Source organism: Acomys russatus, chromosome X (assembly GCF_903995435.1).
Source record: "Acomys russatus chromosome X, mAcoRus1.1, whole genome shotgun sequence".
In the NCBI taxonomy this organism is placed as follows: Eukaryota; Metazoa; Chordata; class Mammalia; order Rodentia; family Muridae; genus Acomys; species Acomys russatus.
This window is the reverse complement of record NC_067169.1, coordinates 18,303,152-18,318,699: the sequence shown is the minus strand read 5'-3', so window position 1 is coordinate 18,318,699 and position 15,548 is coordinate 18,303,152. Positions and strand designations below refer to the sequence as shown.

General features: G+C 48.9%; 1 protein-coding gene and 1 pseudogene across 1 annotated transcript; one reads left to right on the top strand and one right to left on the bottom strand.

The window, feature by feature from the left end:
- Window positions 1-824: 824 nt before the first annotated feature.
- Window positions 825-2,717, top strand: LOC127184749 (RAC-beta serine/threonine-protein kinase-like; annotated as a pseudogene).
- Window positions 2,718-4,764: 2,047 nt separating this feature from the next.
- Window positions 4,765-14,613, bottom strand: Was (WASP actin nucleation promoting factor). Its single transcript, XM_051142037.1, has 12 exons — window positions 14,450-14,613; window positions 13,979-14,119; window positions 12,851-12,937; window positions 12,629-12,731; window positions 12,470-12,511; window positions 12,323-12,376; window positions 10,893-11,067; window positions 10,225-10,267; window positions 9,869-10,022; window positions 9,076-9,518; window positions 8,603-8,717; window positions 4,765-5,183 (listed from the first exon to the last, which is right to left on the bottom strand). Exons 1-12 carry the CDS (start codon window positions 14,579-14,581, stop codon window positions 5,128-5,130), a joined length of 1,545 nt encoding a protein of 514 aa, XP_050997994.1. The 5' UTR covers window positions 14,582-14,613; the 3' UTR covers window positions 4,765-5,127.
- Between the last annotated feature and the right edge of the window lie 935 nt (window positions 14,614-15,548).

Below are 15,548 nucleotides of genomic sequence, written 5' to 3'. Positions count from 1 at the left end.
GGCTAGGAGGCAAGCTGGGATGAGGCATTGTGCCTGGACCCTAGGGAAGATGAAACTTCATGTGTACTGGCAACTGGGCAGAGGTAAAATTCTCTGACTGAGAGGGTGGTACTGCCAGTCAGACTCAGAATCCTGCTGTGCATGTGTGGGGTGGGGGTGGGGTGGGGTGGGGAGTGACAGTGCTCATTGTGCCCTTCATCTCATACTGTCATACTGTATAAGTCTGAAAAATAAAAGCCAGGCATGGTGGCATATACCTCTAATCCTAGCTAGCACTTGAAGCAGGACAATCAAGAGTTCAAGGCTGAAGTCGGGGTGATGGCACATGCCTTTAATCCCAGTACTCGGGAGGCAGAGGCAGGTGGATATATCTGTTAGCTGTGAGTTCGAGCCCCAGCCTGGTCTACAAAGAGAGTTCCAGGACAGTCAGGGCTATTACACAGAGAAATCCTGTCTCAAAGAACAAAAGAAGAAGGAGGAGGAGGAGGAGGAGAAGGAGGAGAAGGAGGAGAAGAAGAGTTCAAGGCTGAGCTGACCTGTAGAGCGAGCCCAAGAAGCTCTAGACCACGACATGAAACCCTCTCTCAAAACAGCAAAACAGCAAGGACATGGATGGGGGAGGGGAGGATTGTGAGTATAACTAAAGAACTTTCCTACTCATTAGGCACACACATCCTCATGCCAAGCTTCTTATGGTAGGACCTTTTTTTTTTTTTTTTTTCCCTCATTGGCTTTGGTTTTGGGTTTTCAAGACAGGGTTTCTCTGTCCTGGGCTCGCTTTGTAGATCAGGCTGGCCTTGCTGGGATTACAGGCAGGCGCCACCATGCCTGGCTGCATTAAGACTTTTGCTTGGACTGCTCCTCCACTTGGAATGCCTTGTCCCCAAGACACTTGCCCTTATCTTCTCTTCCTTCAGATACAGCCCATCTGTCACCCCCTGCAAACTGGTCTTCCCATCCTGCAGCAGCGGAATGCTGACTTTTATCTCTGCCTCAGCACTCCACAGCAGGGAGCACAACCAGTAAATATCTTTCTTGTTCCTTGTGTCTCATCTCCTGGGCCTGTAGGCATAGCTGGCAATTAAGGCTTGTTTAAAGAAAAAAGCCAGAAAGAAATAAATACAGGCTAGTGGCTTTGACGGTAAAGGGCTTGCCATACAAACCTGAAGATCTGACTTTGAGCCAAGCACCCAGGTAAAAAGCCAGGTTCATAATTCCTTGTTTAGAGATGGGGCCCTGTGCAACTACCCTCTTCCATGATACTATGTCTATTGGTATTATTGTTGTTCAGGTCTTGTTTAGACAGCTAAATAATATTGGTAAAATATCTTTTTTCTTTTTCTTTCTTTCTTTTCTTTTCTTTTCTTTTCTTTTTTTTTTTTTTTTTTTTTTTGGTTCTTTGAGACAGGCTTTCTCTGTGTAATAGCCCTGGCTGTCCTAGAACTCTCTTTGTAGACCAGGTTAGACCACAGCCATCAAGAGGACCTTCCATGTAGACTCTCCAGATGAGAGGGAAGAGTGGATGCAGGCTATCCAGATGCTCACCAACAGTCTGAAGCAGCAGGGCCCAGGGGAGGATGCCATGGAGTACAAGTGTGGCTCCTCCAGTGACTCTTCCACATCTGAGTTGATGGAGGTGGCTGTCAACAAGGCACGGCCAAAGTGACCATGAACGACTTTGATGATCTCCAACTCCTTGGCAAGGGCACCTTCGGCAAAGTCCTCCTTGTGCGGGAGAAGGCCACTGGCCGCTATCATGCCATGAAGATACTGTGGAAGGAGGTCATCATGGCCAAGGATGAAGTTGCCCACATAGTCACTGAGAGCCGGGTCCTGCAGAACCCAGGTACCTCCTTACTGCACTGAAGTATGCCTTCCAGACCCATGATTGCCTCTGCTTTGTGAGGGAGGATGCCAACGGGGATGAGCTCTTCTTTCATCTCTCCCGGGAGCAGTCTTCAAGGAGGATCGGGCGCACTTTTATGGCGAAGAGATAGTATTAGCTCTTGAGTATTTGCACTCAAGGGATGTGGTGTACCGTGACATCAAGCTGGAAAACCTTATGCTGGGCAAAGATGGCCACATCAAGATCATTGACTTTGGTTTGTGCAAAGAAGGCATGAGTGTTGGGGCTACCATGAAAACCTTCTGTGGTACCCCGGAACGCTTGGCACCCGAGGTGCTGGAGGACAATGACTGTGTGTGGTGGACTAGTGGGGGCTGGGCGTGGTCATGTATGAGATGATGTGCAGTCGCCTGCCCTTCTACAACCAGGACCATGAGCACCTTTTCGACCTCATCCTCATGGAGGAGATCCGACTCCCACCTACACTTGGACCACAAGCCAAGTCTCTGCTTGCTGGGTTGCTGAAGATGGACCCTAAGCATGAGGCTCAGAGGAGGTCTCAGTGATGCGAAGGAGGTCATGGAGCACAGGTTCTTCCTCAGCCATCAACTGGCAGGATGTGGTTCAGAAAAAGCTCCTGCCACCCTTCAAACCTCGGGTCACTTCTGAAGCGGACATGAGGTACTTCGAGGACGAGTTTACCGCTCAGTCTATCACAATCACACCCCCAGACTGCTATGACATCCTGGGCTCGCTGGAACTGGACCAGGGAACGCACTTCCTCCAGTTCTCATACTCGGCCATTATCCAAGAGGGAGGAGCCCTCTGCCACCACAGGACACAAGCATGGCTGTCATTAAAGAAAACTTGATTTTGCCTTTTGGTTTGTGTCCCTTTCCCTGTCCCCCTCATCCTGTATCCAGTTTCTTCAGTTCTTGCCCAGACTTAGGGGTCCTGGCAGCCCTCTCCTCTGGCCTCTCCTCTGTTCCCAGATGAGTGCTGGGAGCTGCCCAACGATGGGCTGCTGGGAGGATGGAGAGTGAGGTTGTTAATCACCAGCATCCAAAGAAGGTGGAGAGCCATGGAATCACCTGAATTTGGGAGCAAGCCAGCAGAGGCCACATCTGGAAGAAGTCCCCGTCCCCCCAGCACCCCAGCACCCTAGCTGCCTTCTATAGTGTCATCTGGGCAGTCTGTCTGCTGCCACCCTGCCTAGGACAGAAAAGCAATAATGTCTAGTGACAGCCAGAGGCCTTTGGAAGCTGAGGGAAGCTGCCTGGAGCAGAGGGAAGCCAACATTGGCTGTTAACACATCTCACACCAAGACAGTATTGGGTCCCTTGGACTTGACTGGGGTCTGAGAGGGGACAGAGATGGGGACAGGTGTCTCTGGTACACATTGGGGTGGGAGCAGCCTCATCTCCAGGCCCCTGTTTTGGAGCCTTAAAGTGAATGTGTGAGTGAGGGTCTGTGTCAGTGCTGTGGGTACCAGCATGCACCCTGCTCTAGCAGTGAGCATCTCAGGCTCCTGGGATTCAGGTGCCCATGGCTGTATGTAGCACGTGTGTGAGTGGGCTTAGGCCTCAACCCCAGCCAGAGCATTTCATCCCATGGGGTGCAGTGGGTGCAGAGGATTCACCCGCTGCTCTGGCCTTGTCTCCCCCTCCACAGTATCTCTGGATGTTTGGAATTCAGTTTTCTGGTTTTACTCTCCCACAGCAACCCCTCAGACTAGGCTAATTTCAGAAAGGCAGTAAGGTGAGGTGGGCGGGGATGGTATGGGGTCATCAATCAGTTTTCTTCTTTTTATGTGTGTATGTTACCTGACAGTTCTCTCCCATCCCTACTGGCCTTTCCTTACTCCTCATATTTGTACGGTACAAGCAATAAAGACAGTCATTTCAGACCGGGGAGGGGGGCCAATAAACACATCCAGATACGGTGGCACTCAGGAGACAGACAGATGTCTGTGAGTTCAAGCCTAGTTGGTCTACATAGCAAGTTCTGGGACAGCCAGAGCTACATAGAGAGACTGTCTCAAACAAAATAAAAATAAAAATAAAACAATCTTACAATTGAGCAATTGAGAGATAGATCTGTCTCAGTTCAGGTTTCTATTACTGCAACAACAAAACACCATGACCCAAAAGCAACTTGGGGGAAAGGGGTTTATTCAGCTTACACTTCCACATTGCTGTTCATCACCAAAGGAAGTCAGGACAGGAACTCAAGCAGGGCAGGAACCTGGAGGCAGGAGCTGATGCAGGTCATGGAGGGGTGCTGCTTCCAGGCTTGCTCTTCAAGGCTTGCTCAGCCTGCTTTCTTATAACACAGGACCACCAGCTCAAGGATGATATCACCCACCTTGGGGTGGGCCTTCCCCATTGAAAACATGCCTTCTACCACTAAATCTTTTGGAGCCAGTTCCACAACTGAGTTCCCTTCCTCTCTGATGACTAAATTGTGTCAAGTTGAAACAAAACCAGCCTGGACAATATCCAACAACAACCTTTGGCCTATGCACATACTACACAGACACAAACTGCATTCTCATTTATGTGGGCGCACATGTATACGCGCGTGCACACATGCACATGCATATACACACCAGCTCTTAGAAGGCTGAAGCAGAAGGATTGCTTAAGCCCCGTGTGTGAGGAGGACAGCCTAGGAATCACATACTGTCAAAGTCGGTTTTCCTTAAATCATAATAAATGTTCATGCCTCTTTAAAAGAGGGGGAGAGGAGGAAAAGAAATATAGGCTAAGTGACTGAAAGCTTAAAGGAATAAATGAACATACACATGGCTCAATAAACAAAATGAGATCAATGTACAAAAGGAACTGTGGGAGAAAAAAGCCCAAATCACACTTTTTTGTTTGTTTGTTTGTTTTTTGAGACAGTGTTTGTTTTTTGAGACAGGGTTTCTGTGTGTAGCCCTGCCTATCCTGGACTCTTTTGTAGAACAGGCTGGCCTCGAATTCTGCCTTTGTCTTCCCAAGAGTGCTGGGATTGAAGGGTGTGCGCCACCATGCCCCGCCCAGATCACTCATTTAGGACTCGAATGAATGCACTCTCAGAGACACAAAAATGTATTACCTTCTTTTTAATCCCTGAGTGGTGAGAACTTAAGTTTATTGTTTGAGATTGGATGCTGGGTTTAGAGTGGGTGTGAGGTTCAAACACAGATGGACTGGGAAGCTCGTAGTGGAGGGGGGATCAGGTCAGCAGAGGGAGGACGGAGTGAGCAGGACTACTGGACTACAGGAAGGAACAAGGGTTTAGTCATCCCATTCATCATCCTCTTCATCTTCACCCATCTGACTCTCCCCTTCATCTGGAGGAAGAAAGGGTCAGAGTGTGACTCAGGGTAGGTTCAAAAGGCCCCAGACAGCTCCTATGGCCTATTAGGTAAAGACAGCCATGGGGGACTGATGCTTTCTGCTACAGGCACACCTTGAGCAAAATAGGGATGATTGGGAGGGGGGCTTTAGCTGGAATTCAAGTCATGCAGTATTTTTTTTTAATGTCACGGTAGTAAGGTGGCATGTGCCTCTAACTCCCAGCACTCAGGAGGCAGAGGCAGGTAGATCGCTGTGAGTTCTATGCCAGCCTGTTCTACAAAGTGAGTCCAGGACAGCCAAGGCTACACAGAGAGACCCTGTCTTGAAAAACCAAAAAAAAAAAAAAAAAAAAAGCCAAAACAAACAAACAGCCGAAAAAACATTAATGGAGCTGCACACATATAACTTCAGTACTCAAGAGGTTGAGGCAGGAGGGTCATGAATTTGAGACCAGGCTAGCTTTATACATAGTTGAGTTCTAGGCTAGCCTGGGCTACATAGCCAGACCCTGTCTTTATTTATTTATTTTATTTTTTGGTTTTTCGAGACAGGGTTTCTCTGTGTAGCCTTGGCTGTCCTGGACTCCCTTTGTAAACCAGGCTGGCCTTGAACTCATAGCAATCTGCCTGCCTCTGCCTCAGGAGTGCTGGGATTACAGCCCTGTGCCATCACACTCAGCCTCAGACCCTGTCTTTTAAAAAACTCTAAATAAAGGCACCTGCTTCTGAGCCTAAACAACCTTAGCTTTGTCCCTGGGACTCATAGGGTGGAAGGGGAGAACAGATTCCTACACAGGTGTGGTCCTCAGATAGCCACATGTGTACTGACATACATACATACACACATACACAAAAGAAATAAATGCAAAAATATGCATGGCTATGCATGTGGCTCGGTCGGTAGATAATTCATCTAGCACTCAAGAAGTGAAGCATTGGGCTTGATTCCTAGCACCACATAAACTTGGAGTGATGGTGCACACCCAGCCCTGGGGAGGTGGAGGCAGAAGACCAGATGCTCAGTATCATGTAGCCCTTTGTTACTTAATATGAAAGTTTCAATGTTAGCAAAAGTGGGGTGATTTATTATGGTTTCTTGGTGAATTAACGCTAATATTATTGATTCGGAGGGAAGCCTAATGAGAATATTGTCAAACGATGACATTTGTTAAGATGTTACATAATGAGCTGGGCGTGGTGGCGCACACCTTTAATCCCAGCACTTGGGAGGCAGAAGCAGGTGGATCTCTATGAGTTCAAGGCCAGCCTCGTCTACAAAGCGAGCCTAGGACAGCTAAGGCTACACAGAGAAACCCTGTCTTGAAAAAAAACAAAATAAAGCAAAAACAAAGACACAAAAAAGTATTACATAATGGATTCACATTAGGCTTGTGAAAATACTTAGATTAGTATTATGAAGTCAGCCGGGAGTGGTGGTGCACGCCTTTAATCCCAGCACTCGGGAGGTAGAGGCAGGTGGATCTTTGTGAGTTTGAGGCCAGCCTGGTCTACAAAGCAAGTCTAGGACAGCCAAGGCTACACAGAGAGACCCTGTCTCGAAAAACAAACAAACAATATATATATGTCAAAGTTAATGACATTATTGTTAACCTGTTCTCAACTTATTGGAAACAGGCCGAGATTAGTATTACTCTCACATACTGGGTTAATGACAGTATAATTGGTACATTTGGTTCTTAACATTGTAGAAAGGCTAGGTTAGTGCTGGACAGTACATACAGAGCATGTGGAATGACGCAGAGAAGATTAGCATGTACAATGACGTGAAACTTCATGAAGCATCATTCCATATTTTTGACAAAAAGGCTATATTATATTATCACACGTTCTCTCTCTCTCTCTCTCTCTCTCTCTCTCTCTCTCTCTCTCTCTCATTTATTAATTGATTGCTTTATTTTTCAAGACAGAGTTTCTCTGTGTAGCCTTGGCTGTCCTAGACTCACTTTGTAGACCAGGCTGGCCTCGAACTCTCAGTGATCTACCTGCCTCTGCCTCCCAGAGTGCTGGGATTACAGTCGTGCGCCACCATGCCCGGTTTGAGTTCATATTTTTTTGAAGTTTATTATTTTATGTATGAGTGTGTGCCTGCATCTACATTTGTGCATCAAATATGAGTCTGGGGTCTGTGGAGGTCTGAGGATGCTGGATCCCTGGAGTTAGAGTTATAGATAGTTGTGAGGGGCCATCTGGGCGCCACAGGTTGAACCCATGTGTTCTGGAAGAGCAGCCAGCACTCTTAACCAAAGTTGGAGTTCTTTATAACAGGAGATTTAACTATTCCATTTCCTTAAGCCAGAAGGTAAACAATTCAAAATAGCTTCAGGAGTCTCTGAAACTGACCAGATTCAACAGGCCCCTTCCTGTTGAAAAGATAAAATGAGTCACTCTCCCACTGGCCATGCACAGAGAAGACTCACACCAGGCCAGCTGCCTGGGAGATGTTTAGATCAAGTGAGTCACTTGGAAATGACACTCTCCAGCCTTTTGAGCTGCCTGCAGGCTGGGCAGTGTGCTCTGGGTTCCCAGCTTTCATGATCTGTCACTCGGCAGGGGTGGGCTTTGGTGATGCAGCTGTCCCCTGAGTCATGTCTGCTCCCATAACCCTTTACCCCTATTCCAGTAAGCAGCCCCAATAAAACTCATTGGTTCACGTAGTTAGCCTTTGGTGGTATCTGTACTTCGCTCTGTCCGGGGCTCCTTATCTAGGGTGAGTAGATGATGTGTGATTTGTCTCCCCAGGGAAAGTCTTGTCACACACTGAATGTTCGTGTCACTGACCATATGTGGTTAATGTTCATATTGTGGACACACCCTGACATATGTTAATATTAGTTTCAAGGATACACTTAATTATTACTGTTGCCTGATTACTTGATGCTAACACACTGAGGAAGGCACCAGCCTCACTGTGGCTTGCAAAAGGAAATTTTATGCTAATACGATTTTTTTTTCATTGCTAGGAATGGAACCTAAGGCTTTGAGCATGCTAGCCAAATGCTTTCTCTTTCTCCCTCCCTCTCCCTCTCCCTCTGCCACTCAGCCATTTCTCCAGCATCTACTGTCAATAGTTGGTTTTTGTTTTCTGACGGGCTGGCCTTGAATTCAAGATCCTCCTTCCTCAGCCGGGCACGGTGGCACCTGCCTATAATCCCTGCACTCGGGGAGACAGAGGCACGCAGATCGCTGTGAGTTCAGGGCCAGCCTGGTTTACAAAGGAAGTCCTGTCTCTGAAAAACCAAAAAAAAAAAAAATCCTCCTTCCTCACTGGGATTACAGGCATATACCACCACATGGGCCTCCAGGGTCACCATTAAGAGTGACCTGAGGCTGTTTTCAAGCCAGTTCTAGCTAGGCCTGGGAGCCAGGTCATCATCCTGGCATCGTGGGCTCACCTGAGGAATGGATGACTCTACTCCTCTTCTGCATCACATGCATCAGGGCACCCACGAGGCCCTCTGACCTTTGAGCCAGTGGTTGCTGTACTGAGCTCTCTATAGCTCCAGGAGTCTGCAGCAAGAGATTGGAGCACAGAGGGCTCAGGGCTGTGAGAACATTTCTAACTGCCCTTTCTTCATTTCTTCTCTCACACACACCCTTTCAAGGGACCACACCAATCTCCAATTTATCAAGGGACTCCCCCCAGTGCCTGGTACTTTTTTTGAGACAGGGTTTCTCTGTGTAGCCTTGGCTGTACTGGACTTGCTTTGTAGACCAGGCTGGCCTCGAACTCACAGAGATCCCCCGGCCTCTGCCTCCCCAGTGCTGGGATCAAAGGCTTGCGCCCCCACGCCCTGCAGTATCACCTGAGCCTTTAATTATGTCCTGATTTACACAGACCCTAATTATTTAGCCTGCCCATCTTTACCTTGTTCAGTTGAATTCCCTGCCGAATTTGATCCAAAAGTGCGCCCCGGCCCCCACTAGGTGCTGGGCACCCCCCAGACACCAGAGTAGAAGAAAGCAGGGGAGGGGCTGGCTCATTCCCAGTGCAGGGTGGAGGAGGTGGTGGTGGTGGTGGCGGGGGCGGCGGCACTGGTGATCCCCCAGCTCCAGGTAGTGGAGGAGGTGGTGGTCCAGATCTTCCAGTGGCTGGAGGGGGTGGTGGTGGAGGGCCTCCCCGGCCTGGTGGTGGGGGCCCCCGGGGTGTTGGTGGAGGTGGGGCACCCCCTATGGGTACAGGGGGCAGTGGACCACAGCGACCCTTATTACTCCCCACAATAGGAGGTCGCTGCGGCTGGCTCCCTCCTCCTCCTCCTCCTCCTCCTCCTCCTCCTCCTCGGCATGGCGGTGGTGGTGGTGGGAGTGGCTCTACACAGGGGAAAATAACACATTTTTACTAGTTTTTTTTTTAGCTTCATTTTTTTTTCTTATTTGTAAACTAAGTACCCCTACGATACACTCTTGATTCTTTTCCATGAAAAACTGAGTGACTCAAATGTATTTTGCGGGGAGGGAGGTTTCGAGACAGGGTCTCTCTCTCTCTCTCTGTAGTCTTGGCTGTCCTGGACTTGCTTTGTAGACCAGGCTGGCCTTGAACTCACAGCAATCGCCTGCCTCTGCCTCTCGAGTGCTGGGATTAACGACGTGTGCCACCACACCCTGCCTTCAAGTGTATTTCCGGGGTAAGAACCCCCAGGACCAGAGAAAAGATAGCTCACCCTGGCGCCTCATCTCCTGTCGGACAGCCTCCAGCCCACCCTGATCTTCAATGAAGTCATAGATAAGCTTGGAGGTCTCTGCGTCAGTGAGCTGGGCCTCGCTGATTCCCGCCCTGGAGAAAAGGCTCCGCAGATCCGGATCTAGGTTGTTTACCTACTCCAGTGGAGAAAGGGCAGAACGGGATTGAAAGAATAAAGTGCATTAAGAAGGGGCACAGATTATCACCGTATCCATCACAAGGGGATATCCAAGAAGGCTGTGGGAAGGGCTAGGTCTGGGTGTGGGGTCTGAGCCTTGGTCTATGCGAGAGTATGTGGAAGTTGAGTGGAGTCCAGGGGTCTCTGGAGCTACTCACGTCAAATCCATTCTGAGGATCCCAGCCCACATGGCTGACATGTCTAGGGAAGGGAAGGGGGTGTCAGTGAAGGCCCAGAGTCTTCTCTCACCTCTTTCTCCCCTCCCCCTTTTTGTTTTTCAGGACAGAGTTTATCTATGTAGCCTTGGCCGTCCTGGACCTGCCTGCCTCCGCCTCTGCCTCCCACTGTCACTATCTCCGATACACCCCCGCCCTCCCTTCCCCGCACCAAACCTCTAACTTTCTAAGTAGTTGAAGCTGGCTTTGAACCCTTGGCTTTAATGCTTCTGTCTCAAAAGACCTGGGTTTACAGGAGTGCCCTACCATGCTTGGCAATCCTTTGCATTTTTACATTTTCTCTCCATGTGTGTTCCTTTATCATAAACTATCCACTATCCACTTGACTAGTTATCTATCCCCATCCACTCTGTCTGTGAGCCAATCAGTCTGCATATCTGTCTGTATCCTCATCCACTCATCCATCTACCTGCCCACTTACCATTGACTCATCTGTTCCTTCAACCAATCACCTACCCCTTCAGCCTTCAGCCCACTAGTTAATTCATCCATTCATCTGCCCATCCTTCCATTGGCTCAGCTGTCCACCTGTTGTTATATGCTTCCCCACCCACAGGGCTCTTTGGGCTCACAAGGGGAGAAGTTCTCACTTGAATCCACTTGGTGCACCAATATCCGATTTACTGATCTTCTTTTTCCCTGAGCGCTTCTTATCAGTTGGGCCAGGGCCAGGCGCAGGGAGGCCACGATATCGTGAGCTTGTGATGTCAGGGTTCTGAATGTCGACTGTCACAAGTCCTAGCGATAGTGGACCCCCTGATGGGCCTGTGGAAAAAACAATGTGAGCAAACCACTGACCAGTTCACTAATGACTAGCCAAAGCACGGGGGCAAGAAGTAGAAAGACTACTGGAGAAATTTGTGTGTATGTTGGTTGGCTATGGAGGAAACCGATGGCAGGGGTCTAAGCAAGGCCTATGGGTCAGTGGATGGATTCCCAAAACACACTCAGGGTCACCGATTCATGTATCCATCCTTAGCCTTCAAGTACTGACTCATTCATTCTCTGGCTGGCCAGCTAAATGGCTTATTAAGTTATTCATGCCGGGCGTGGTGGCGCAGGCCTCTAATCCCAGTACTCGGGAGGCAGAGGTAGGGGGATCGCTGTGAGTTTGAGCCCCAGCCTGGTCTATAGAGTGAGTCCAGAACAGCCAGGGCTATTACACAGAGAAATCCTGTCTTGAAAAACAAAAACAAACAAACACAGATTTATTCCTTCGTTTAGTCATTTAATCTTTCCTGGGTAGAATATTATGTCACTGGTCTCAGTTTTGTGACTTAGCTCTTTCAAATTTATTATTGTGTATGAGTATATGCTCATGTGCACACACACACGTGTGTGTGTGTGTGTGTGTGTGTGTGTGTGTGTGTGTGTGTGTACCTGCATGCAAGACACATGTGTGGAGGTCAGAGGACGTTGTAGAGTTGGTTCTGTTCTGTCTCTGTGGACTCTGGGGGATAGAACTGCAGTCTCTAGGCTTGTGGCAAGGGCTAAACCATCTCACCAGCTCTCATTTGTTTCCTTTCTTAACCAAGTTTTTGTTTGTTTGTTTTTTTCAAGACAGGGTTTCTCTGTGTAGCCTTGGCTGTCCTCAACTCATTCTGTAAACCAGGCTGGCCTCGAAATCACAGCGATCCACCTGCCTCTGCCTCCCAAAGTGTTAGGATTCCAGATATGCACTACCACGTCTGGCTTCTCATTTATGTCCTTATCCACTATTCATCTGTTTACATGCCCATTCCTGTATTCACTGAACCATCGATGCATTACTTGAATCCAAGTATGTATTCATGCATTTCTCCCAAGACCAACATATATATATATATATATATATATGTATATGTATATAATCATCAGTTGCCCTCCCAATTTAGTCATCTATCTGTCACCAATCTGTCAACATGCTCATCTCTCTATTCATCCACCCATCCACCCAACCACCTCTCGACACATTTGCAGATTCACCCAACTACTGGTTCACCTACAACCTCCCCACCATCTCTCCAGAGACACCACTCACCGCCCTGGTCTCCACCTGGATGTGAGGGAAGAGGTGGGAGCCCTCCTCTTCTCTCTGGAAAAATGGAATGCGTTCAAATCCGCCACACTCAGGCCACAGGTTTCTGGGTTAGTTCTGTATAATGTCTACTTGAAGTAGAGGACTGACCTTCACTGGTTGGGACTGGTGGTGGTGGTAGCTGGCGTCTTTCTGTGGTTAAATAGGTGGAGTGAGAGCCAAAACCAGGAGAGGAGCTTTTCTAGCCTCACACCCACGCACTCACTTCTGTCTGACCCATCTCCCCACCCATCACCAAAGCCTCCTTACCCCCACTTTGCCTCTGATTTCTTTTTTGTATCTTCTCCTGCACCAAGGACCGGAAGGCCTGGGCTTCATTCTCGTCCGCAAAGTTCAGTCCTACTTGGCAGTCCTATATATATATATATATATATATATCTTGGGGTCAGCAAACTTCTAGCATCCCGCCCACTTTCTCATCTCTTCCTGACACCCCCAACTGCAGCCCAAGGGGGCTGGCTGTTCACTTACATCTCCGGCAAAGGTGTGGAAGAAGGGGGTCGGAGTGAAGTAAACCAGCTGGGAGTACAGCTCCTGTTCCCAGAGTAGCCGACCAGCCTGGAGGGGGTTGGGGAAGACACAAGCATGCAGGCACCCTGGGGAGCAGACCTTTGTTTTCTGGCCAGGGAGCACAGTGTCCAGATTTGGTACCCCAGGGCCTTACTTAGAGATCTTCAGCTCACTATCAGAGTCTGATGTGGAGGATTGGGGTTCAGTCTGAGAATCAGACACTGATGTGAGAAATTTAGATTTAGGGTTCAAGGCCTATATGTAGGAGTTGAGGGCTCCAAACTGAATTTAAGATTCTAGTCCTAAGACTTTTTGTTTGAGGCTGGGCATGGTGGCCAGGCCCACACCTTTAATCTCAGCACTTGGGAGGAAGAGGCAGGCCGATTGCTGTGAGTTTGATGCCAACCTGGTCTACAAAGTGAGTCTAGGACAGCCAGGGCTACATTTGTTGGTTGGTTTTGATTTTTTTTTTTTGAGACCAGGGTTTCTCTGTGTAGCCTTGGCTGTCCTGGACTCACTTTGTAGACCAGGCTGGTTTTGATTTTTTTTTTTTTTTTGAGACCAGGGTTTCTCTGTGTAGCCTTGGCTGTCCTGGACTCACTTTGTAGACCAGGCTGGCCTCGAACTCACAGAGATCTGCCTGCCTCTCAGTCTCCCTGCGTGCTGGGATTAAAGTCACGGGCCACCACCACCTCCCAGCAAGACCCAGGCAGAAGTGGTGGGCTGGGTGTGTGTGTGTGTGTGCGCGTGCGTGCATGCGTGCGTGTGTAGCCCTAAGACTCTTCAACATGTTGGATTTAGAACAGGGCTGAGGCTGAGGGGCAGGTATAGTACTTTGGGGAAGTCTGTGGAGCAGATGACGATCTTAATATGGACTTTCTAAAGTCAGCCATCTCAGACTCAGAATAAGAAAACACAACTCGGGATCTGTATTGGTCTTCGGTTCTGAAGCTCGGGGGTTCACTGATATGAACAAGGAACTGGGCTATGAACAAAAACTGAGTTTGCAGGTTGGGAACTAGCTTTCCTGGCCGGGGGGTGGGGTGGAAGTGGGGGTGGGGGATGGGGAAGCAGGGAGGATGGTGTCACCTGAAGGCCATAAAGACGGATGAAGTAGGACTTTTGAGGGTTATCCTTCACGAAGCACACAGCCCCACAGTGTTCCATGGTCCAGTGCTCGGCGCCAGGGGGTAGTGCCAGGTACAGCTGAACAACTGCCGTGGCCAGTGTCTAGGAGGGGAGAGCAGCTGCTCAGTGAAGTCTGTCGTGGGTAACAGGCCTGGTCCTGGCCTGCCTGCAGCTGTCATGAGCTTGGGGAAAGAGCTATAGCTGGGAGGAAGATGTGTAGATACCAAGATAATTCCGGGATCCACAAACTATGGTGAGTGAATCCTGGGAGAGGAGATAGCAGGGGAAAAGGGCGGGGGGGTTAGGGATGAGGGGAAAAAGAAGGAGCAGGGAAGTATGGGTACGGGGAGGAGGCAGAAGGAGGAAGAAGAGGTAGAGAGGAAGAGGAGGACAGAGAAGGAGACCGGGAGGACCAAGAGACCCCCAACTCACCCAGCATTTTCGGCCAAGCAGCTCAAAGAGTCGTTGGTTCTCATGGTCCTGGAGAAGGTTCGAAGGAATATTCTGCTGAACTGCTGCTCCCCCTCGGCCCCCAGGCCGGCCTCCTACAGGGCCACCACTCATGGTGCCTTCTGCCTTAGTCCTCTCCAACTAAGCTCTGGGTGCAGGGTAAGAAGAGGAACTTCCGCAGTGAGCAAGGGAACAGGAAGTGCAATAAACCACAAGGGAAACAAGTCCTCCAGGGCCCCCCAGAGGGCCTGTCCTCCTCTCTAGGACTGGTTTGGGCCCTCCTCTATTTGCCTGGCTAGTTCCATGCTTATAAAGAGCTCATGGCTTGTTTTTGTTTGGTTTGGTTTGGTTTTCGAGACATGGTTTCTCTCTGTAGCCCTGGCTGTCCTGGACTCCCATTGTAGACCAGGTTGGCCTCGAACTCACAGAGATCCGCCTGCCTCTGCCTCCCAAAGTGCTGAGATCAGGGCTTCTTTCTTTCTGCCTTTCTCTCTCCTCCTTCCTTCCTTCCTTCCTTCCTTCCTTCCTTCCTCTCTTTTTCTCTTTCTTTCTTTTCTTTCTTCCTTTCTCTGTGAGGCCCTCTCCTTCTGGCAGGCTCAGATCTACCTTGCTCTAATTGGTCCTCAGAGAGAGAGAGAGAGAGAGCGCTAAGCCACCTGGAGTACTTATGCAGGGTGGCTGTCCAGAGAATAGTCACAAATCTGTATAGCTCCCTTCCTCCCAAAAGCACCAAGTTGGCCTGGGGCTGAGTCCAAGGCTCCAGGTAATGAAGGGTCATTCTATTTACAGTTCTTCCTTTTATTGAACAGTGAACTCATCTCCAGCTTTGGGCACTGCCAACGATACAGAAGCCTATCCTTTACTCTTGCCTCCTGTAGCTCCCCAGTTACTTTCTTCCTATCGACCCCATTCTGGAAGGACTCCACAGGATAAAGAAATACTAAAACAACATCTTGACTGATTTTCATTATGTTAGGACTTTTTGAAAGTGTGTAACCTTTTGAGTTTTTGTTTTGTTTTGTTTTGTTTTGTTTTGTTTGCTTTGTTTTGTTTTGTTTTTTCCACACAGAGTTTTTCTGTA